General features: G+C 36.8%; 2 protein-coding genes across 3 annotated transcripts; one reads left to right on the top strand and one right to left on the bottom strand.

The window, feature by feature from the left end:
* Positions 1-226: 226 nt before the first annotated feature.
* On the bottom strand, positions 227-17434 carry LOC113041589 (LIM domain and actin-binding protein 1-like). 2 transcript variants are annotated; one of them, XM_026200203.1, is made up of 11 exons: positions 17292-17434; positions 14759-14910; positions 13466-13508; positions 12005-12340; positions 5217-5274; positions 4857-4960; positions 4139-4219; positions 3687-3732; positions 3421-3464; positions 3186-3319; positions 227-1790 (listed from the first exon to the last, which is right to left on the bottom strand). In XM_026200203.1, the coding sequence occupies exons 2-11, from the start codon at positions 14878-14880 to the stop codon at positions 836-838; spliced, it is 1923 nt and encodes a 640-aa protein (XP_026055988.1). In that variant the 5' UTR covers positions 14881-14910; positions 17292-17434; the 3' UTR covers positions 227-835. The 2 variants fall into 2 exon arrangements, with proteins under 2 accessions (XP_026055988.1, XP_026055989.1); XM_026200204.1 differs by having other exon boundaries at positions 4139-4216.
* A 2397-nt stretch (positions 17435-19831) lies between these two features.
* Positions 19832-23367, top strand: LOC113041588 (uncharacterized). Its single transcript, XM_026200202.1, has 4 exons — positions 19832-19950; positions 20812-21207; positions 21842-21886; positions 21979-23367. The coding sequence occupies exons 2-4, from the start codon at positions 20883-20885 to the stop codon at positions 22257-22259; spliced, it is 651 nt and encodes a 216-aa protein (XP_026055987.1). The 5' UTR covers positions 19832-19950; positions 20812-20882; the 3' UTR covers positions 22260-23367.
* The last annotated feature ends 1301 nt before the right edge of the window (positions 23368-24668 follow it).

Here is a 24668-nt window from a genome sequence, read left to right as displayed (position 1 = left end):
CCACTGATGATGTCTGTCTCAGCTCAAAATAGATACAGCTACCATATTCATACAAATAATATTTAGACCGTCTGTTATTATTATGTGTTAATGAGATCGCTTTGGTTCATACTAATAATGATAGCAAATCACTGAAAATTTTGAGATGTCAAATTGTGTCCAGTGGGAAAACACTCTGTGTAATATAATAAGTGCATCTGCAGAAAAATGATACTCTCACTCCAGATTTTGTAATAGTAAATTTATTTGAAACAAAAGTATTCCAAGATATTTTGGTCCTATGATAAAAAGGTGACATTTAAAATAGTTAAATAATACAATTTTGCAGTAAACTAAAACATTCAAAGGTTGCCAATGCTATTTAATGTGATACAGCCAGGGGTGTTTAACCTTTAAAGTACATCCAAGTGCATTACAGTAGTGATAGACCACTTGTGTGAGAAAAAAAAAAGATGGGTGCTTAAATTGAACCGTAAGATTGGCCTTATTAGTTTCTTTTTTTTCATTTAAAGATGCAACTTTTCTGAAAACGAACAGCAGCGGAATAAAATATTCCAGCCTTTTGATATATAAAACAGAAAAAGTCCTAATTAAAATGTCATAAAACTAGGCTTGAAGAGACAGTAAGAGCTCTAGTGTATCTTCTAGACTAGAGAAACCTTGTGAGTAACCTGCCAACTACTGGGTGTTTAGTTCATTTATGTTTATAGGCACATGTAGAAGCTGAAAACATGAAATTGCACAAAAGACAGATAAAGACCCACGAACAGGAGACTACATGAAAATATGCTGGTGCTTCTGGGAAATGAAAGTTCATGGACATCTAATCTAGAACTCAGACCACATCATCCTCTTCCTCATCATAATAATGACGGTTCCTCTTAATGAGGTCCTCCACAGAGACATCAGCTCTGTCTTCTCCGGGTTCTTCTCCATCCCAAAAACCCACATCTTGTGAGGCCTGGTTCTCCTCGGGATCCAGCCCAGACTCGCTCTCGGGCGACGATGAAGGACTGTTGTCTAGTGAGCTGCATTTTAGAGAGGACAGCTCCTCTTCTTGTGCTTCCACGTTCTCCTCCTGTTCCATCTTTTCCTCATCGTGTTCCTCCTTGGCTTCGGTTTCACCTTGTTCCTCCTCTTCTGATAGGTTGTGTTCGGTCAAGTCCTCGGAAGAGATCACCGTGTCGGTGGTGGAGGAAACGGGTGACATTTCCTCCTCCGAGCTTGGCTTCTCAGTTGAAGGAGATCTTTGGCTAATCTTGCTGGGTTGGGTGACCGGCGGGGAGCTGAAGATGGAAAACGGCTTGCTTCTCTCCTTGAGTGAGACGCTCCTGCGAATCTTTGGGAGATCAGATTGGTCTGAGTTGCTTGATACTGCGTCGCCCTCTGGAGGCCATTTCGGGCGGATGGGTTTGATGCCACTGCTGTCTGCAGATCCACACACTTGGGTTGCGCTCTCATCCCCTTCAGACTGTGGAGGCCAGGAGATCTTGAGTCGTCCTGTCTCCACTGGCTTCTCCATCCTCTCAGAGTTGGCCTGGGTTCGGGTCTCTAAAGTGGCTGCAAGCACATTAACTTTTACCAGCGGAGACTGCTCTACAGTTGGGCTGGAGGTGGTTTCTTGGGGTGACAGCTTAATTTGCTCCTCAGCTCCTTCTCCTCGCACCTCCCAAAGCTCTTTGTGGGGTCGGTGGCCGAAACCCTCATCATAGTTGCCCTTGGCCTTAAACAGCTGGCAGAAGTGCGGCTTGCAGTAGACGTTGTTGTGCAAAGAGGCGTAGTTCACCAGACTGACCAAAAGAGGGCAGCAAAACATAATGAGGGATTAGAAACAAACTAACTTTAACATCATTTAAATACACACGTCGTAAATAGCACCCCAGATCATTTTTTTTTAAACAAGACGGTAGTACGAAAATATAACAGGAAAAATGCCACATGACATGCACTCATTTTCCAACAGAAAAAAAATAATAATAATCTATTCATACTGGCTAAATGTGTGACAAAACAACCCAAACCTTTTTATTCTCTTGCGCAAACCATGAATGTCACCTGTGTAACCATATGAAATATCTAAGAATCAATAAGTAGGCCTATTTGTTAAAGTTTATCACAGTTGGCATAATGAGAATTTAGTCAAATTTAAATTAACAGACTGTTGTTTTGTTGTTCTGACTGAAGAAACGGAGCGTTGAGTCCCGCGCACTCACAGAACAAAAAACTGGCACGAGCAGCTCGCGATAAACTGAATCGCTTTTCTAGCTGGCTATTCAATTCATCATATAAATATAACACACATCACAAAACTTGCAGGAGCCGTTCCTGTGGACGTCGACATTGAATGGATTTGAAACCTTCAAATGATAAAAGGCTTAGCCTATATCCAGGGCCAGATTTAGCCTAACGTGACCCCTTATCATGATATAGCCAAAACAATACTTTCTTTATTGATAGGCCTATAAAACGTTACCACCCCAGCAAACACACATTTCATAATCAGTGAAAACATTTACAGTGTTTTCTGTCGTAATAATTATTCAGTCAATAAACCACATTTAAAATGATTGTTTTTTGTCATGTTTTCATCCCGAAATCTTTTGTTGAACTCATTTCTTCCTCATAAACATCATAAACCTTCCACTGCATTTTCCATACATCTAGCTTTTCAGCTGCGAAACTATTTTACTGAATTATTATTATTATTTATTTTTTTTACTATTGACGGTTTGTATTATTGTAAATAATCGACACGTGTGAACTTATTATAAAGCACTCAAATACAGAACTGACAAGTATTCTGCTGCGGTGGACGTGGCCAATATAAGTATATAGTTCCAAAAGTTTTCCTTATTCCTTGTGAATTCTTTATGGATTGAACCTCAGTAGTATACTCTGTTATTTCAAAAGACATTATGTGCGGTAGTTTAAAAAAAATAAAAGTCTTAACAGTAAAATTAGATGTCAATAAAAAACTAAAAAATGACTAATATATAAAAAAATATTGACTAAGCAAATATTTTTGTCAGTGGACAAAAACTTCACAAGTAACACTGGCTATGCATGGGGTGAGCAAACGTATGATCATAAACTGACGAATAGGACACCCTACAGTCTTGTGCCTGCTTCTGCCCACATCAAGTGTTTCAGTACAGGACCAGGCCATGGTGGAGTCTCGTCCTCACCTGAGTTTAGTGTTGCAATAGGCACAGCGGAAGCAGCTGTTGTGGTAAATCTGCTGATTCGCTACAAGTTTCTCTAGCGGGTACACAGTCTTAAGGCACATGATGCAGGTTTCACGGACAGGCAAACGGAACATCTACAACAACACATACAAATGTTTTAGGAAAAATACAGAGATAAAACTGTGTCACTGAACTAAAAGATACAAATAAAAGCTAATATTGTTTGAATACTCACCCTAACAGTTTTAGGTTGGTTTTGTTCAGGACTCATAACGGTGCCTGTAAAATTAGAGACGAGAGTTAGAGGTTCAGCAAAACTATCTCTAGAGGGCGCTGACTTCCAAGTGACTAACAGTGCATCTATTTGATAAAACACTGAGTTTAGTCATAAAATTATCAGTCTCACTATGTGTCAAAATACTTGCAATACAGTTCAACTTAGATTAATAATAAGTAGATTTGCTCATGATTTGTATGTTAGTATGGTTGCAAGAGACTCACCATTCCTGTCTGAACTGGGACTTTTCAAAGTGTTGGATTCAGAGCCCTGCAGATAGAAAGAGACCTAGTAAGTCTACAGTGCCAGAAACATTACTAATCAATAATAATAAAAATAATAATCAGTTGTGTAAAATTAGTTAACCTCATTTGTAACCCATTCTGCTTTCATAATGTGACATCTGACTAAAACCAGATATTCTACAAAAATAAAACGCATCGGAATTGACTGCATCATGAAAAGCAGGAGGAAGATTGGAGTCATTTTGAAAAAAAATCAAAGGGATTCATGATGTCAGCCCAAAAAAGAAAGTCAGATGTGGGGCGAGTTGTTCGATGAATGAATAAGAAGCCAAACAATGTGCATGTACACTCTAATGCCAGTATCATACAGTACATTAACAAAAACAATCAGGGTCTGTTCAGTCAGAGAATTTCTTTTTATCAGTTTTTACCACATCAGGAGACAGTGGCGGCACATTTTCCTTCTGCTTCCCACTGTGACTGCGGACTTCATTGTCTGCTGGCTCACTCTGCTTGAAACAGGAACACAAAAAGTGAAAAGGTTATCTTTGTTCATGTGCTCCCTTAAAGAAACAATTCACACAAAAATGACCATTCTATTATCATTTTATGATCCGGAAGGCATTCCAATCCGAAACTGTAAGATGCAACACAAAATAACTTTTTCAACTGATTGCTTTTTGCTGTTTTCTCATGCAAATGCAATGGATGAGGCCCGAAGACATAAAACTTTAGAAAATGGTCTTATATGACTCAGCTGGCCAAAATGTATTTCATTATTCTTCGATGATCCTGAAGTCTGAATAAACCAGATTCAATGCATTAATCATTAAGGTGGGTTTTATGAATGGATTCATTCTTTTCATTCACAAATTGGAGATAACTCGAAAAGATCTAAGGCCTCGGGCAAGATTCTTGGGGATTTTCAGCGACTTAAAAGTTTCATTTTTAATTGGAAAAAGCACGGGTTTGGAACAACACGATTAAATGATGACAGACTTCTCAATTTGGGAGGAACTATCCCTTCAAACCAGATGCAAATAGTATCAAGTCAGCAGAAAGACAATATTTGCATGTGATGAAATCATACGGAGTGATAGTAACGGAGGCAGTGTTTATGGTGAAGGGGGTGGAGGGGTTGTCACTCACAGTGGGGGAGGAAGGGAAATCGTGCTTAGTCACAGCTGCGTGGTACATGGCCATGCGGTCCCTGAGAGGGGTGGACTCTGTTTTGACTCCAGAGTCAAGGCTTTCTGTGAAAAACGGAAGAAAGAGAGTCAGATTAGTCAGTAAGGTCTCTGATAACTCGATGAAATACAATGGTAAAAAAAGTATGTGTGCCACAAGGTCAAAGTGGGAATGGGAAACAGGAATTTCCACAGAACTGCCATCAGCATTTTCCATGGTATTGCGAAAAGGAAGCGGGAAGTTCAAGATGTGAGATCATGTAACTGAAAACATATTGTGCAAGACTGGTGTGTGCATTTAGTGCCACATTTGATTCTGTACCTTTATCTTCCATGTTCTCGGATCCACGCTCTTCTGTTTTCCCAGGCTCTCTGGACACCTAAACAGACAAAGAAACCTGTGTTAATGAAGAGTGCTAAGCACAGAACAAAAGACAAAGAGAGCATTAAGAAGTCCTTCAAGTAAATCTGACTAGCCATTTGACACCCATTTTACAACTAGAATGTGAAGCAGTTCAGAATGAAATGTCATTTCATAGACTTTAAAGTCAGACCCGATGCAAATTTGATTTCATTTCCATTCTCTCCTCACAAATATCCAGTTTCTCTTACTATCACGTCCTCGTGGCTGCTAGGGACTGGAGAGTTGCTAAAGCATTGCTAGATGGTAGTTAGAGTATTCTGGGTGGTTGCCATGATGTTAATGTGCAGTTGCTAAGGTGTTGCATGTTGCAGTTGCTAGGACTTCATTAAGTGATCTGGGTGTTTGCTAAAAATGGTTGCTAGGGTATTTCTTATGTGGTGGTTAAGGTGTTCTGAATGGATTTTAGAATGTTGGTATGTGGCTGCTAAGGTCTTCCAGATGGTTGCAAAGGCGTCACTGAGTGGCTGCTAAGGTAAAGAGTTGCTGGGTGTTTTTTTTTTACCCCACATTTAAATCTCTATGACATTCTGGTATCTAGATATGGCTCGAGTCCTTCAGGATTGCCAGGTCTGTGTAACAAAACCAACCCATTTTATCCTTTGTAAAGACCTGCCCCCCTTCATTACTGTTGCAAAGTCTGACAAGCCATGCCACTCTCACAGTACTGTGGGTATGAAACCAAGTCTCGGCTTTCAAACGTTGCATTTTTTTTAAGATATTCAAACAATAAATAAAATTGTGGCTTTTAAATGTTTTAATTGTAATAGATAGCTGTAGCTCCTCAGTTCCAGCGGCATGTGAGCCGATCATCTCTTCCTTTATACTATAGCATGAAATAAACATGAATGAACATCAGAAGATATCTTGTTTAAACCACAGAAAGACGTCAATACACATCATTTTTCAAGTTCAAATCCACCAATGTTAATCTACTCTCCAGTCCAGTTTGTTTGTAAGACAAATATAGCAGATTCAGCATTATGATTGTTTCAGGAAAAACGGACTAGCAAAATTGTGTTCTGGCCGGGGGTTCCTCTCCGTAAGAAATGATGTTCTGGTGTGCGTTTCTCAAAAGCACTTACGGTCACAAGCTCCATCGTTACCAATAAAGGTCAAAGGAACTTATAACTATATTTATCTAACGATGCTTTTGGGAAATTCACCCCCCGGGTTGATGATTTCACTTTAACTCAGAAAAAAGCCCTGGAGCAACACTATGAAAGTATCCCAGTTCTGCAGGGAAACAGAGGATTTGGCAACACCAGAGTTCTTCCTTCCAGTTAAGTCTCTAGGATTTTTTTTTTCATGTTGGCCAGCAAAAAATAAATGGATACAAATATCTTCATATTAGACAATATTCGGTTGCACTTTATTGTACTTACATGTACTTAGTGTATTTATCTAAGAAAGTTCTGGTAATACAAAGTAACTACACGGGGTAGGGTTAGGTTTAGGGGTAGGTTCAGGGTTAGTACCTAGTTATTACATAGTTATTGTAATTACTATAATAAGTACATAGTATTTACATGGGGAACAGGACTGTAAAATAAAGTGCTACCCATTATTCAGTGCAGGATGAAATTACACCCCAAAGTTTAACATTCATTTTAAGGGGTTTGTTGAAAACCCCCGACCCGTGAGGTAAAGTAATTCTTTAGCAAACAGCACTAATTAGCAAAGTGATAAGAGACATTTAAAGCCATGACAGCAGTGTTTAAACACGTCTCCTCCTCTGGCCGGCCAGCTCCTCCACTGGCATCAATAATCCTCTAATGAGCTCCGAGAGCGCCGTGGACAGACACCAGCGTCTGGCTTCACCACCAGCACACACACACACACACACACACACACAACGGCTCTCATGCAATTCTACACCCACGGACTGAGACACATGGAGACCAGAACAGACCCTGTTACTAAACCCTCAACATAAACCCCAGTTTGAGACCCTGTTGATGTGGCTGAATTGTACGAGGTGAAATGCTTGTCACAATGTTTGATCCGTAAACTTTTCCATAAATGATTCATTCAAATCACAGGCAACATTTCTAAAGTTCGACATCTGTTCCTGCTTGCTTACAATAATTTTATATAATAAAACTATCAATTAAATTGGAAGGAAAATGTATTTCTTTATATAGTGATATTACAGGTTTTGTTTCAGAAAATGACACAAAAACATGTACTTTTCAAGTGCCTAGCAAATATAGTCCTACAACAGTGCAGTCAATCCCAGGACAAAACACATCCTCCAAAAAGTCTGCTGGATCCATTGTCATTGTTCTCAGGAAAGCAGCACGGCAGGAACTAAAACTGACATCATCCCACCCAACAGAGAGTTTCCACATGTAACAACAACTGTATCGATCTGAAAGCCACGTCTCTTACCTTTTTAAGATCTGACAGACAACAACGGACGCTACGCCGTGATTCCTGAAGATTTCCAGAGCCGAGTCTGTCTGCCTAAAGCCCGGCAGTGCTCTGAGAGCAGATTAGAGACGGTGAGCATGCCAGTGTTTTGCTGGCAGCAGCGGGAGGGATGGAAAGGGGGAGGGCTGAGAGGGTGGGGTGGGTTAGGCAGCTGCTTCAACCTCTAAATCCAACAAGGGGGCTGAGACCAGCCCACCCCCCAATTGTGGATTAGCCATCAGCACGGCTGTGGGGGAACCAGCCGGCCAGGCATCAGTGCAGCGTCTCCAGGCTGGTGTGCAGACACCAGGGGAGCGGGACATAAACACAATACAAAAGGCAAAGGCAGCGCAGACATAGGGGGCATCAGCCCAGACAAAAGACCCTCTATTAATCCAAAGCACACAAAAGATGGGAACATCTGAGCCGCGGCCTGCCAGACATGAAGGGTGTCCTTGTGTTATCAGAGGATAAAATCTGACAAGATAAAATATATACAGTGCACATACTATATCTATTATAAAAATAAAAAAAAAATCAGTACACTTTCATTTCATTTAATACTTGAAATAAAGTGGCAAAAGGAAGATATTTTTAAATATTTTAGGAATATGCAATATTTTATCAATATTTAGATACTGATTTTTATTATTACTTTATTATTATTATTCTACTATTCTAGCATAATTAAGATACTATTTTATTTTATAAATTTAAAATCAGTATAAAATATATAATTTAAAATTGTCAATTTAAATTTTAGATAAAGTTTTACTAATTTTATTATTGTCAAGTTTTTATACAATTTCAGTTTTAGTTAGTGTTATTTTGTATTATTATTATTATCATCATCATCTATAATTATTATTGACAAAACACATACATACATACATATATAAAAAAAATTATTTCTAATTTTCAGTTTTTTTAATTTGTTGTGTCATTTTTGGTTTAGTCATTTTTAGTCTAGTCTAGTTTTTATTTCAGTATTAATTTAGTTCATGTAGTTTAGTTAACTAATATATACACCTGTGTGTGTGTGTGTGTATATAAAAATACTCATATATATATATATATATATATATATATATATTACACACACACACACACACACACATTTATTATTAATTTATTATTATTATCATTATTATTATTCCCACAAAATAGGAAAATAATGAAATTAAAAACTGTACAGTGATGCACACTGGATGGTAAAACATTTGCCAAAGTCTAGATTCTTATGAAATGCGTCCACCCTTCAGACTCTGCACATCATTACATAGTCATTTCTGGAACTTCTCTTTAATAAGCTGCGTTTCTCAGCGGTTCATTACTCCGTTCAGCTCTCAAAGTAACCCAAATTCAATATCCAGCGACATTCATTAAGAAAATCTCTGCAGCAGATTTAAAAAGAAATAAAAACTGCTGGAGGAGCTGGATGATGAATTCAAATGATTTCAGTCATTGTCTCTCCCTCTTGACCATCCCTCAGGTTAGAGGAGAGAGCTTTGGCTTTGACGGGAGCAGAGAGCTTGTGGACATCAGCCCCCAGCAACCTCAACCCTGTTTAATGATGGAAATGTCTTTTGAGAGGGTGAGGAGTTGGAGCTTAGCTTAAAGAATGAATTTTAAATATTCATCAGTGTCACTACCAAGTTGAAAATGTCGGGGAAAAAAAGCACAGCAAATTAACTCCAGGTCATTGTGTGAGCTGAAGTGAAATCGAAACCAAATGAGCGTCTAGTGTTCTATTGAGTCATTTTGTTTCCATGAAATGTCGGGTTGGACTCAACTTTTCATAACTAAATGAAATTTTGGATTAGGGAAAGGAAAAAGTCTCTAACCCACATTGATATTTGCCTTTGCAAGAACCACTAACTATGGTGTAGTTCTAAGTTCATTGCTTGCTGGGATGTTTTGAACCAGTAGTGATGCAGTGGTGATGCTACAATGGGAAAAAATGCTTTTGGTTTCAGTCTTAACCTCCCCTCCACCCACGCTAACTCTTTTGCAGATAAAATGTTGGGCATGACTCCCTTTGCAGTCCATGGAACAAACAAGAGACACCATTGTGTACGGTGAAATCCCAGTACATTTTGAACACATAACCTTTGAGAAAAATGACGAGGCACGACTAAAAGGACGCCACAAGAATGTTCCTGTCACCTTCAAGCGCACAGACTAGCAGAGAGCAATAGATCAGAAATTCAAATCAGTGGATCTTGTTTCAAAAGTAGCTTTAGTATAACTAGGCTTCCACATCTTCTGACAAAATTTAATACAACAACGTTAGAACGCTTTTGTTTTTTGGTTTTCTAACTCCAAGTATGAACAATAGGAGAAGTAATGCTAGAATTAGCAAGCAGCGCTTACATTTAATGCAAGGATACAGAACACAAGTTAACAATAGTCATCCTACAGACTGTTTCAGAGCAGTGAACCTACAGAAACAAGCTTAGAGCTCAGAGGGAGACTGGAGAAGCACACTGGTGTCTTCATGATCACAGACCATGTGACTCGCAGCATGACCAGTCTCTTGAATGGTTTGAATACAAGCAGATATCCAGCTATACTTTAAAGGGTTAGTTCACCCAAAAGTGAAAATTATGGCATTAATGACTCGCCCTCATGTCGTTCCAAACCCGTAAGACCTCAGTTTATCTTTGGAACACAGTTTAAGATATTTTAGATTTAGTCCGAGAGCTCTCAGTCCCTCCATTGAAGCTGTGTGTACGGTGTACTGTCCATGTCCAGAAAGGTAAGAAAAACATCATCAAAGTAGTCCATGTGACATCACAGGGTCAGTTAGAGTTTGTTGAAGAATTGAAAATAAATTTTGGTCAAAAAAATAACAAAAACTACAACTTTATTCAGCATAGTCTTCTCTTCCGGGTCTGTTATGATGGCATTTACAACAATGCAGTGTAATGATGTCCGGTTCTCGAACGTATCAATCGATTTAACTGGTTCTTCTTGAACCAGTTCAACTGAATCATTTTAAACGGTTCGCGTCTCCAATACGCATTAATCCACGAATGACTTAAGCTGTTAACTTTTTAAATGTGGCTGACACTTCCTCTGAGTTCAAACAAACCAATATCCCGGAGTAATTCATGTACTCAAACAGTACACTGACTGAACTGCTGTGAAGAGAGAACTGAAGATGAACACCGAGCCGAGCCAGATAACGAAAGAAAGATTGACTCGTTCTCAAGTCAAGAACCGGTTGCATTGGTTTTCAGATCACCAGTACACTGAACTGACAACCGTTTCTGTCAAATGTGTCCGATTCGAGAATCGAGGAGCTGATGATACTGCGCATGCGTGATTCAGTGTGAAGCAGACTGACAAACAGAGCGTCTGAACCAAACTGATTCTTTTGGTGATTGATTCTGAACTGATTCTGTTGCTAATGTTATGAGCGTGGGTAAACCAAAGGCTTGAATCAAGGGCAATCATCGCCAATGACGTCATTACATCGAGCGCATAAGAACCGGTGAACAGTTTTCCAGAAGAACTGGTTCGCAGAAAATAATTGAACTTCCCATCACTACTGGTGATCCGAAAACCGATGCAAACCAGTACAGTAGACCGTACATACATTTTCAATGGAGGAAGAGAAAGCTCTTGGACTAAACCTAAAATATCTTAAACTGTGTTCCGAAGATGAACGGAGGTCTTAGTGGTTTGGAACGACATGAGGGTGAGTTTTTAATGACATAATTTTCATTTTTGGGTGAACTAACCCTTTAAGGGGACATATGTGTAGACATACTACTGTATTGTACTACATGAGTCACAATGCAAAACATCCTCCAAGTCCGACCTGAACATTTATAAACGTGAAACAATCTGCAATAACAGGCCATTCATAAATTATACAACCCTTCAAAATGAAGTTCGGAGTTGGTAATATTTTTAAAACAAGTTTCTTACGCTCACCAAAGCTGCCATTAATTGATCAAAAAACGTAATATTTTGAAATATTATAAACAGTTTTCTAAATTTTAAAGTCTCATTTATTCCTGTTATCAAAGCTGATCATTCTAATATACTGATTATTTATTATAAGATGTCTCAGTTAACATTTGTGCGATGGAAAAAATAGAGTTAAAAATAGAGGAAAAAAGTTAAGGGGTCAGGCTTTTAAATTGCACACGCCCTTTTAAACTGCACACATACGCACACACACACACACACACACACACACACACACACACGTACTGTTATCTACTAAACTGCCTAGAAGTCCAGTTTAGATCATTATTTGTACTTACATTGTTGTGAGAGGTCTCGCCTTTCTCAAACATCATCTTCAGACTGTTGAGAGGCACTGTGGGCCTTTCGATGGGCACATCTCTTTGCGTCCACTTCTCCATCGCCTGGTCACTGTCGCTGAACAACTGGGTCTCTGTGCCGTCAACAAGTTGGCCGTCCGTGGACTCCAGTGAGGTGTTAAGACTGCGATCTAAAGGCTGTCGCTGATGGTTCTCCTGCTGTCTGGAGTGTGTTTGGGGTTCTGGAGATGTAGGCGTTTCGGCTGGTTGTTCCCAGAGCTGCTTTAGGACACTCAGATTGCCGTTGCGCAAGGAAGGAGTCGACTTCTCTAAAGACTGTAAAAGAACAAAGAGACTGTCAGGACAGCGTTCACTTCTGGGGTTTCTCAACTTTTAAACCAATCTCGACAGAAGACAATGGAGTCTGACTGAACTGCTCTATTACTATCTAAACTGAAATTTAAACAATAATAAAAAAAAGAAATAAAGTTACAGTATATACAGATTTAGATATCTCAATCTTAAATTTTGATCAAATTAAAAATACTTATATAAACACCACTCATGATAAAAATAATAAAAAAAAACATTACTATCTGAAAGTCTCCAGGGCTTTAATGACAATTTTGACACAGAAAAAGACTAAGGAAAAGCAGTAAGCAGATAAAAATGATTGAGAGGATCTTGTCAATATATTAGATTAGTAGAGATTGGATAAACTAAATCATTGTTAGTTTGTTAGAAAAAAGGTTGACTACAAAACCTTTAGAAACCCGGCAAATGGAAGGAGTGGCTCCCTCAGACTGTGCTGGTGGAAATGAGGGGGAGAAAAAAAATGCAGCACCAGATGCTAGTCTTTCGAAACTATCTGCATGAGGGAACTAGGCCAAGCCCCTTACAACAGGACAGACGAACCAGGAAGAACATAAAGAGAGGAAGTAGTGACAGGAAACAGGGAAAAAAAGAAAGTTTGTGAAAGATATTACAAGCTTCGTCACATGTCCAGGTTGTGTAAGGGGTTAACATTTAAGGTTCAGTTTAACCACTGGACAGAAAGCAAAACCTTAAATAATAATAATAAAAAAAAGGTTTGACAAAACCTTAACCTATACCAAAACAGCTGCATTCTCTTCCAAATACAATAACATAGTTCATACCTACATCCACAAGGGTATCATCCTGTTCTTCCTCATTTCTCCAGCTCCTGACAAACTCTTACACCCCTCAATGAAGCTCCTAGCAGTGTTTTATTTATGAAGAAACTACCATTCAGAAGACACAGATTGACTGGGGCAGTTATGTAAAGCGCATAGGAATTACCTCCAGATTAAGACGTCTAAATAGGGATTGTGATGACTGGACACTGAATGCATGTGTGTGTAAACAGCAGCAGCAGCAGTATAGTAGTGCAGTTTCCAGATAGAGAGCTAGATAATGAATAGCAAAGTGGTGAGAACTTACTTTTTTCTTGTCTGAACTTGTTTCTTCTGCTGCCTTCTGGTACCTGAGAAGAAATGAAGCGGTGTTCACTCACAAACTCATGAAGGATAGCTGGTTTCTATGAAGAAGTTAATAAAGCAATCCTCAGAAGCTTGCCTTCTCTGTTCTGAGATGTATCTTTTATCTGCCTAGTAATAAAAATCACTTTTGATCATTGGTGGCCCCTAGTGGTCACATGTGGCAGTGCAAACCGATGAACTGGAATGTCTTGATTTTGCTTCCAGTTTTATTTTTATGGCAAAACTTGAAATCTAGCACTAAAGAGGTTTCAGATACACTAACCATCTGTTGGAAGGATTGAAAAAAATTCCCAAGCACCGAAAGCAGGAAGTTCATCTGATTTTCAAAGGAAATCCATTCAAACTAACCCTTGGTTTTAAATGTAATTTCGCTGGAAAGAAAAACATTGATAAAGACATGAGTGAAAAAAAATGATTATAATCACAGTCCTGCAGGCTTGAACAAACGCGACAGTTTAAAACAGCCGAATACCAAATAAATGATTTATGTGTGCCCACACCTATCACGGGTCAGTAATCAGATTCTAAGCTATTTACTCCTTCACTTTGAATACTTTAATGCTCACTAAGCCAGCTGGCAAATCTACAGTACTTGGGATGGTGAAGTCATTGATGTAGGTGTAGAGAGGAAGCCAAAAGCAGATCGCTGAAAAAGACATTAGAAAATCTAGCAGGAGATGCACTGGAACAACTCCAGATGCTTTGAGAAATTCCTCCACACAGGAAATACACTGACCGAGCTGCTTCTAATGAGTCGCTCAGCAGATAACATATACGCTAGCAGACCGATATCTGAGACCAGACTGAAAATGAGGAATTCAGTTTGGAACTTCGATCCGAAGCGTTTTTTTAAACATTTTTAAAACAAGAAATAAATAAGTATTGGGAGTTCTAATAGGTATGCAAGTAAATTATGTAAAATATATCATTTGTAATAAGGTTCAACTGTATTCAATTTCCTCATTGACTATGTGTCTGGGTGTTGACAGTATCACTAGAAGATCTGACAGTACTTTCTACTGATGAACCTGATAATGTTGGAGCAGAGGTCTGAACATCATAAACCAATTCAGAACAAAACAGCAGCTTTCTTTTAAAACAGTGGTGCCTTGTAAAAAGGTTTAGTAACAAGCTATAAAGAGCACTAAAAGAGTGCTGAAGTGAAAGCAATTTGGAGAGGTTAAAAGGACAAGTGAGATTAGTTTTAGATATGCAAATCCTGAAATTTGCTTACTTGGAAAATCGCTCGGCAATGGCTGTGTTTTTGCCTCGCACACCAACAATGGAGAGCTCCTTTGCCGTAACTCGCAAGGACTGTGAAGCCCATTGCCCACGATGAAAAGAACTGACTGCCATCTTGGTTTCCTGATGTCTTCAGTAGGATTTCTGTTAGGACACAGGCATTTCAGATATTAAAATGAAGACAAAATGACTTGCTCCTTTGATGATTATATAATCATAGACTCTCAAAAAAAAAAAAGTAAAAAAAAAAAAAAGTATATATATATATGGAAAAGCTAGATTTTTTAGTACCACTTATTGAACTTTTAAAATCTATTACAATATCATATGATAAAGTCATGATTTTTCCAATACACTCTTAAAAATAAAGGTTATGTATTGGCATTGATGGTTCCATGAAGAACCTTTTTAAAATCAATGAACCTTTCTTTTCCACAAAAGGTTCTTTAAACTCTTAAAAATAAAAAGTTCAGAAAAGACAGCAAAGTCATAGAAAAAAACATTTTGGTTCCTCAAAGAACCTTTCTTGGAAGAATCTTTTTTTGTATTATTTTTTTTTTTTTTTTATGTGAAGAGCATTTAAAAAAACCTAAAGAATCTTTTATGCATTGAAAAGGTTCCATGATGTTAAAGGTTCTTCATGACATAATAAATGCCAATAAAGAACTTTTATTTCTAAAAGTATAGACTATGAAAAAAAAGTTCTATAGAATAAAAGAATTGGTTATTGTAAGAACTGTTAAAAGTTTCCTTAGGGAACCAAAAAAGGTTCTTCTACGGCATCACAGTGAAAACCCATATTTTTCAGAGTGTAGATAGAAATGTGGTTAATTTTATTTTATTAGAAAACTGAAAACCGTACAATCAAACAATAAAAAAGCATTGCAAAAAAAGGCATCCAATTATTCTATGCAACCGTGTGATTGCACAAATCAAATGTATCATGATATCCCCAAAACACCTGCGGGACATTCAAAAGCGGGATGAATGACTCTTTTCTCATGTCACTCTTGAATGAGTCATCATTCGGCATCAGTGCACAACACCTGCAGCTGCTCACCTGATCATTCATACATGCTCAGACTCATGCCTGATGTCACGGGAAATAGTGGAGCAATGCTCTTATCACATGCGCTCATGTTTGTTAAGATACTTATAAAATTCACGGGAAACCAATCACCTGTGAGCAACCCTCTCTTTCCCCATGAGTTCATCATGTACACACAGGTGAGAGTCTTACATGTATAGACAGAGACTGCTGGAAATTATCCATGTAAAGATTAGGATCAGAAAGGAATTTCCCTCGTCACAGTGATTTTCTCAGTAAATAACCATCATTAGGTTTCAATAATGCTAATATTAATTCCTCAAATTAGCCAGCATTAGCTTTAGAAATATATCAGTTCAAACATGTTCTCAGTTGAGCAAATGGCTTCGTTTTTGGGAAGAAGCAGATTCCCAGTTAAAACATCACTGACGCTGCTGACAGCAACTGAGTCATCATTACCTCAGATTACATCAAACCATAAACAGACTTTTAATCTGCCATTTAGTCTGGTGCCTGAGAAAATATCAAATCAAAGAAACACAGCAATGAGTTTTATTATCTATGTTTTCTCAAGGATCTCTTGAATTGAGACATTAGGATGTGACTCAGCAGATGAGACACTCTCTCTCGTCTCAGCTCATAAATCAGGACTTTCTAAAAGTCAACAAACTACAGTCGAGGGCTTTCCAAAATTGCCGATTTGCTTCAAGTAGACACTCATCCATCCAGCCTACACAACAGGCTTCTGCTTAAATGACATGGGAACCTTCAGAAGAATTCAGTGAAGCAGAAATATCACACTCAGGTCACATCACATCAGCATGCTTAGACAAGTCTTCACTTTTTTATTCCCAGAGGTTTGACTTCCTCTTACTTTTAAGCATATCATCAGAAGGGTTCCAATATCTCAGAAGTCATTATGGTTTAAAAAAAAAAATCAAAAAGTATCAAAACGCAATTCTGTTTCCTCAGAATCTTGTTTCAAATTAATGTACATTTCCTTTTAAATTGCTGAGATTATTTTAAATAAATAAATATAAATAATTCTGAAATATTTTGTTGTTTAGTTATTTAATTCACACAACAAAATTTTCATGACAATTGATGCAATGCACAAATAATGCTGAAATGTATGTGCTCATTTAACGTGGATAACAAATAATGTTGATAACATTTAGCATTAAACTACATATTAACCCGTTTTCCACAAAAATGCAGTGTCTCTATGAAAAAGTCTTTTTTCAGTACATTGTATCTCTTTTAAATTCACTTAGAAAGTTAGATAAATCAACTCCAGGGCCTCTTAAAGAAACATATGATTGTGAGACTATTGAAAGCAAATTGAAAAGTGAGAAGCAGCTCAATCAAACAAAACCATGAAGCATGCATTCAAAAATCAAAACATGACAAGCTTGTGTTCCCTCTGAACTCATCAACAAAACAAAGGCCCATGAAACACACATTTAAACATACTTACTTTAAGCTTACAGTCGATCAAGCCTCCTCTTTCAGTGGATGTGCTGAGAGTTTTCTTCTTGGCCTCTAAATGCTCTGAACACTCTGCCTCTGTTCACTCTCACATTGTTTGTGAGTGAGGAAATATACTGACTGCTCTCAGCCAATGGGAAGAGAGCTGCTTTGCACCTAACAGGTAAGGCTCCTCCCACTTCCGGGCTCAGCAGTTCATCATCAGACTCTCAGCAGGACAGACTGAGTCAACAAGGCCTCTACTCAGTCTGGGAATCCCACAAGATTCCTGGAAGTGAGCAAAAGTCCCGCCTCCACATCCGGCTCATATTTCACTCCTAAATCAAAAGAAAAATTCAGTAGGACAATACAGATTGTAAGTTGTGTGCAACAATTTTTTTTCATATTATTTACTTTTTTTATTGGAGATTCTTATTAAATTGTCATCTGATATAAAATAAAAAAAAAATTTTTTTTATCCCACTCACAGAACATTATATATATATGTGTGTGTGTGTGTTTCTTCAGAAAAATGTTTTCAAATGGATAAATTAATTAATTTCATAAATAAATGTAAAAAAATCTATTCAAATGTCAAATAATGTTAAATATTTTGTTGTTTAATTATTTGTATTATGCTATGCTTTATTTGTTTTATCTCACTATATTATTGTATTTATTTTACTGAGCACATTTATTCACGTTTTAATAGATATCGATAAAACAGAAATACATGAAATTTTGACATTTTCTTATGAATTTTCTTATGCATTTTTTTCAGGCTCCTATATATGTTTAGGTTCAGTAATTTAACTTAAATGACAGTGAAAAGGTTATTTTCACTGCCATTGAAGTGAAATAACTTAACATAAGCATAGGAGCCTGAGAAAAATGCTCATTTTAGAGGACAATTTCAGGTTTTTGTATCTGAACTCTTCAAATATACATAATGGACACACAAAAAAAGCTAAACTGTTAAATGGAGTTTTTTTTATCAAACTTAATCACAAATGAAACTTCCTCATAATCAAAATCAGGTCTGGGTGTGACAATACACTTTTCCCACGAGACAAGATGAGACACGAGACTGTGTTCATGAGATCGAGACCAGACAAGATTTTCAGACTTTTTTTGAAGAAATCCTCAATTATCAAATATATAGAAAAAAATAGTATTTTATTCAACTGAAAAACACAAAATGCAAAATACTTTGGTGCAAAATGTTTTAAAATCAGCTTGTAGTTTATAAAACTAAACTTCTATTTTAATGAATTATATGCAGCAATAAACAACATGTAAACTAGAGCTGCAGGATTCTGGATAAATTGAGAATCATGTTTTGTTTTAATATATAGGCCTATAAATTGGAGATCACGATTCTCTCACGATTCTAAAGAAAAAAAAAAGATTAGAAAACTAAACAAAATAACTAAAAATGTCCTAGTGGTTTTGAAAAAAAAAATGTTCAAAAAGTATATATATATATATATATATATATATATATATATATATATATATATATATATATATATATATATATATATATATATATATATATATATATATATATACACACACATTTGAACAAAATAAAAAATAAATAAATGAATGAAGGAGTCAGTGTCTCAATTCATGACCTGTTTCTCAGTTGGAATATTTTGAAACAACCATTCAATTACAAATACTTTTTTAACCGGCAGTTTGTCGCCATCTGGCGGCAGAAGAGGATATTGCGTTACAATACATACACATGTTAAGATACTTTCGTTTTGATTGTTACTGTAAAGAGAATTGTTTTTGTCCCATACTGCTTTTATCCCAGTACTTCTGTCACTTAAATGTATTTAACACAAAAATAATGATGTGTGGTTGAAAATACTGTTTGTGTTGCTCTTTCTGGATCAGCTGCAGCATGAATGATTAATTAACATGGGCAGTGACAAAACGTGCTTCTCACGCTCCACTGACACTCATAATAGACTTAGCTGAATCGTTGTCATTCAGGAATAACATCGCGTGGGTGTTTGAATTGAGAACGCCATCTTTAAACTATTAATCTAGCAGCTATGTAAACAGCAAATTGTTATTGCAAAGTATTCTCGTCACGTTCTCGCAAGACACATCCCTACAATCAGGCCATACTTATCCTGTCAGAGCCAGACAAGAAGATGGTTATTATCAATTATAAATAATGTAAATGGTGATCATTCTTTCTTAGACATGTCTAGCAATTGTTAAGCAGGTTAGAAGGTGGACACAAACAAAATGAGACAGAGATAGATGTGACCAGCGCAGAGCTACTTTCTTCCTAGTTTGCGGCTTTATTATTTCTGTCTCAGCAGTTCATCACTTCCCTAAAGCAGAATTATGGTTTCATCATCACACTCCCATTCACGACTCATTTTAGAGTAACTTATGAATAACAAATCAAGGCTCTCTTTTAAGTTCAGCATGAATTAATTAGTATAAAAAGATGGTGGCATTTAGAAATGAGTTGTCGATAGTGAAAGTGTACAGGTTCATACTAAAAATAGCATCAGTTGTAGGTAGATTAATAACACTCCCTGTCCAGAAGGGGGCGGTAGCAGCAGTTGTTTTTTTGTATCAATATCACATTACATGCGGATGAAGTGTGAACGAGCCATCAAACGTTTCTCCGCCAAACTAAGGTAAACTAAATTTACTTTCGTGCTTAATTAAATATGATTTCATTCATGTGTGTAGGGTACTTCCGTTTGATACTTTCTATATCTTTGTGCAGGCGAAAAAAAACTCAACATTTTAAACTTTCAGTTTCTAAAAAATAATTTTTGAAAGGAAAGAGAGCGCGCGAATTTGGAACCGTAACATTGTTACTAATTTGTAACAGTAACGCTGTTTATTTTAAATCGGAAGTGGCTCGGAAATGAAAGCCTGTGTTGAATGTTGTGCATCATTTGAGAAAATAACTATCTCTTTGTTCTCTTCAGTTTCCCGCGCTCTTCTCTCTAATGATGCCAGTGTTTTTTAATCAATATATAGCTACTAGTAATTGTCGCTGAATATTTTATGATTCCTGAGCAAACTAAACCAATGTACAAATGTGTTCAAATGTGCGCCATAGCCGTTTATTGAAAGTAAACAAAGATGACGCATCTCTAGTTGTGGGTCGCTAAACTGGAAAGTCCCTTGCAGATAATTCAAAGAAAGATGCGCTAGTATACACCAACAATAAAATAATCACGAATTAATTTGTGCATTCTCAGCATACGCATATAGGCTTAAAATCTATCCGCTATATATATTTCATAATTCGAAAGTGATAACAAAGAGCATGTGCAGTTTTTAAAAACAACTTCAGTGGGAGGGATCATGAAAAAGATACTTCCTTCATCTCGGCTGCACCCATGATGCTTCAGCTACAATCTCATCTGTTGATCTGTTCTTTATATTGCTGCCTCTAGCCAAAATATGAAGTATTTTAGTACATGCTATATGCTGTTTTGTAGTCGTCAAGCGTTTAAAACAATTTAATTTTCTGATTTTATTAGAGCCTTAATCTTCAGTTTGAAAGCCAGTGTCAAATCGAGTTTTTCACATCACTGATCAAGCACAAGAGGCGATGGATGGGCCTGTAGATGGCATCAAGCTCATTCGGAGACTCAAGACAGAGCTACTGGAGGCTCTGACAGGAGATCCAGATATTCTGCTTCAGCACTGCCATGCCAGGGGCATACTGTCCAACAATGAGTACAACAACATCAAGGACACGAACATGCGTTCAAAACAGGTACGGGAAATCTTGGATTATGTGATTCACAAAGACAACAAGGCTGCTCTGAATTTCCTGAAGTTGCTGAAAACGCAAGACATGCAAGAGACATTTCCTAAACTGCATTTCCTTCAAAAGCTGCAAATCAACAAACGCAAGAAACCAAAAAACACAGGTATGATCTTACACTCAGCCGTTGTAAATCCTCCATTATCTACCATTAACACCCCTAGAATCTTGGCATTGTGACACTTTTGAATATTATTCTCATTATTTAAACTTGTTTTAATTTTTAATGTTGTTTTTTTTATTACAGTAATAGTTATTTTTTACTGTCTTACAGTTAATTATATAATATATATATATATCAAATTATTTAACTTATAAATAATTACATGCAATAAATGCTACCATAATGTATAAATACTGGAAGACAAAGATAACATCAATTTTATTGTTACAGTAATGAGAATTCAAATAAAAGACAATTGTGGGACATAACAAGCTTAATTGTCCTGAAAATCTGTAGAGCTGCTTTCATTTAATTTAAATTTGTTTTAAAAGCAATTTGTTTTTATAATTGAAGAATTTTGCAATATAAACACTGTTATTTTCCTGTTCTATTAATGTAAAGCTTCTTTGACTGTTTTGTAGTGTTCTTTTTTTTTTTTTTTTATTATTATATTAAAAAAAGATCCTAATAGTATACTTTGCATATGTATATATTATTTATTTCACTCCATTGCCTTCAAACTTTCTAGTACATGCTGTAATCTATTTGTAATTTGTAAATGATTTTGGTTTATCAGAGACGACAGCAAAACGACGTCAGGAAGTGGAAAACAAGCCGTTGCGTGAGTCACATACAGTACACACCTCTGCTTTGCATCTTAAGTAGCAGCTTTATGACAGCGCTGGTTCATTACATAACTTTGCTTTTTCTCAGACTCCAGGATGGTGAGCGAGAAGGAGATGATGATGGTGGCCGGCTGCATCGGGAACAGCTGGAGGGAGGTGGGGATCATGGCACTGGGTATGAACACCACCACTCTTCAGCAGATCGAGGAGGACAACAGCCAACACAAAATGCGGGTTTTCACCATGCTGCGAAAATGGAGCATGCGTGAGAGGGAACAAGCCACGGCAGCTCATCTCCATTCTCTGCTAACCCAGGAAGAGAACGGCCTGGACACTCTCAAACTCAACTTCCTGTTGGAAAACTGCTGAGGCTGCTAAGAGGAGCCATCAAAACCCAGAAGACTAATTCATGAAAAAAATGAAAATTCTGTGATCATTCACTCACCCTCCACTTGTTCCAAACCTTGGTGACCAGACAGTTGACGGTAGCCATTGACTTCCATTATGTTTTTTTGCATACTATGGAAGTCAATGGCTACCGTCGACTCTTTGGTTGGGAACATTCTTCAAAACATCTTCTTTTATGAGTAAATTATGACAGAATTTTAGGCGAACTATCTCTTTAAAAATCCAGTTATAAAAACCCATATGAAAATCTCAAGGGAACCCATGGTGAATTAGTCCTCTGGGTTTTGAAGTTGACAGCTGCAGCACTTTTTATACATGTAGCACTTGCAGACATGCAAATGTAACACTAGAGGGAACTATAACTGCTTGTCAGTTCTATTAACCTTTTTCATATTTTGATAGTTTTTTTTTTCTTTTAGTAAATGCTATGTATAAGTCAGATGCATGCTTGAAATAATAGGGCAACTTTCAAACGCACCTAGCTAAAATGTGGGCATTTCAAATATTTTTCTTAAACTTACTGTGCAAACTTTTTTTTTTTTTTTTTTTGCAAATATCATTGTCAAATAAGCTAAGATTAAAAAACAATGTAATGCATTTACATTTGTAATGCTTTTTTTTTTTCAAAAAAGGTTCTAGACTGAGTTAACTGTCCATGTCATTGTTTTATTCCAATGTTTTATTTTTTTATGGCATTATTACTTGATTGTTTTTCTCTTAAGCTTATTTCTTCCTGAGAGATCAAGTTCCATTCCTACTTTTTTAGATTGCACTTCAGCTTGTGTTTGCTTTCTGATGGTACAAATTGCATTATTTGTATTGTAGCATTCCATCTTAATGCATTCTACAGAATAATGTTTTCCTTTACAAGTAAATAAATGTGAAAGCTTTTATCAAAGTCTTAAAACTTGAACTGATTCCATGAACGGATAAGGGAGACTCATGTTTATGACGGAAGTTTAAAAAGTTTTATGTTCCAATAGAGAACGCTATCTGGCAACATAACGGCGACCTTCGCTCTCTCGGCAAATATCACGTTGTTTCACCCTGATGCTTTTTCACCCTGGTGTTTCACCCTTGTTCACCCTTGTTCACCCTTGTTTTGCCTGCCAAGCAGGTGATAGGATTGAAGGCGGAGCTTTGTACTATTCCACTGCACAGGCTTGTCATTAAACAGCATCTAGTCTTGCCAGACTTCATGGAATCTTTTGCTTTGGGATTATAATACTTGTTTTATTTGATAGATTGCAACCTGGTGATTTCAAATTTGTTATCATGCTTACATGAATTGCATTTCATGTTACTTTTTTTCCTGTTATTGTCCTTTTTTTGTACCTTTTTGCACTGTTTTGTTACTTAATGTAGTTTTATGTCTTATTACTGTTTTGCAAATTGATCATGTTTCTGGTGATGGGTTATTTGTAAAAAAAAAAAAAAAAAAAGTCATAAAAATAAATAAAAAAAACTACATGAATCGTTACTGGCATTATTATAAAAGGTTGAGGTTATATTTTATTGTGTTATAGCTTGTTTTATTGTATAATTTAGATGTTTATCAGATATGTTTTTATTGTTTTATAGGTATAAGTTATAAATAACTGGCTCCTGCAGAGTTTTTTATAACTTTTTTAGGGTTAGGGATAGTGAAGAATGGAAAATCTACAAATCAACTGTTAATCAGAATCTCTGTACTCTATTTATTAATTTATTTTTAAATTGCATTTGTTGGCCATGTACATTTTTTTGTTTTATATTGATTCAGTTTTTAGTTTTATATTTTATCGATTTTGGTTAACGAAAAGCTGGAACATGTCTAAAGGATTTATTATGTACAAACATCGATGAAATTGTAAAATCCAGGAAGAAAAATTTGTAATGAAGCTGCGAATAAAATATAATTTCCAAATCTTTGGGGGGGGATGTTCCAAATGATTTTTTTTCCTTTTTTTTTTTTGGATGACAGCAAAATGCCTTAACATGCAAATAACTGACCTGCATCGGTCCAGGCTTTATTTGAACCCTGTGACATTCCATTCCACTCTTGTGAGTGTGTGTGGGATGATCTGGGATCGTTGTGCAATCTGACAAACATACGTGGAAGGATATATCTTTCTTTCATCAGCAAACTCTAACAGTCTAATGTGAACTTAGAACAACGCTGCGGAGTTAGGAAGATGTTGAACGTTGTACCTCAGTTTTGTAGCATGCATTACCTAAATGAATGTGTGTGTGTGTGTGTGTGTCTCATTATATAACATGTTAAGTTATTGTATCGATCATTCTCACTGGTTGCTTGTGTGTGAGTCAGTAAATATACCTGCCTCTTATCAACTAAGATGCAGGACCCAGCAAATAAAACCATCCAATGGT

This window comes from Carassius auratus, chromosome 23 (assembly GCF_003368295.1).
Source record: "Carassius auratus strain Wakin chromosome 23, ASM336829v1, whole genome shotgun sequence".
Taxonomy (NCBI): domain Eukaryota; kingdom Metazoa; phylum Chordata; class Actinopteri; order Cypriniformes; family Cyprinidae; genus Carassius; species Carassius auratus.
This window is presented reverse-complemented; position numbering and strand designations above follow the sequence as displayed.

Coding starts and splice junctions, on each gene's coding strand:
- LOC113041589 (XM_026200203.1), bottom strand. CDS start 14,880: ATGGCAGTCAGTTCTTTTCATCGTGGGCAATGGGCTTCACAGTCCTTG. Junction 3,320..3,420: donor ACCAACCTAAAACTGTTAGG/GTGAGTATTCAA, acceptor GTGTTGTTGTAG/ATGTTCCGTTTGCCTGTCCG. Junction 1,791..3,185: donor TATTGCAACACTAAACTCAG/GTGAGGACGAGA, acceptor TCTTTTGGTCAG/TCTGGTGAACTACGCCTCTT.
- LOC113041588 (XM_026200202.1), top strand. CDS start 20,883: ATGGATGGGCCTGTAGATGGCATCAAGCTCATTCGGAGACTCAAGACA. Junction 21,208..21,841: donor CAAGAAACCAAAAAACACAG/GTATGATCTTAC, acceptor TTGGTTTATCAG/AGACGACAGCAAAACGACGT. Junction 21,887..21,978: donor AGTGGAAAACAAGCCGTTGC/GTGAGTCACATA, acceptor GCTTTTTCTCAG/ACTCCAGGATGGTGAGCGAG.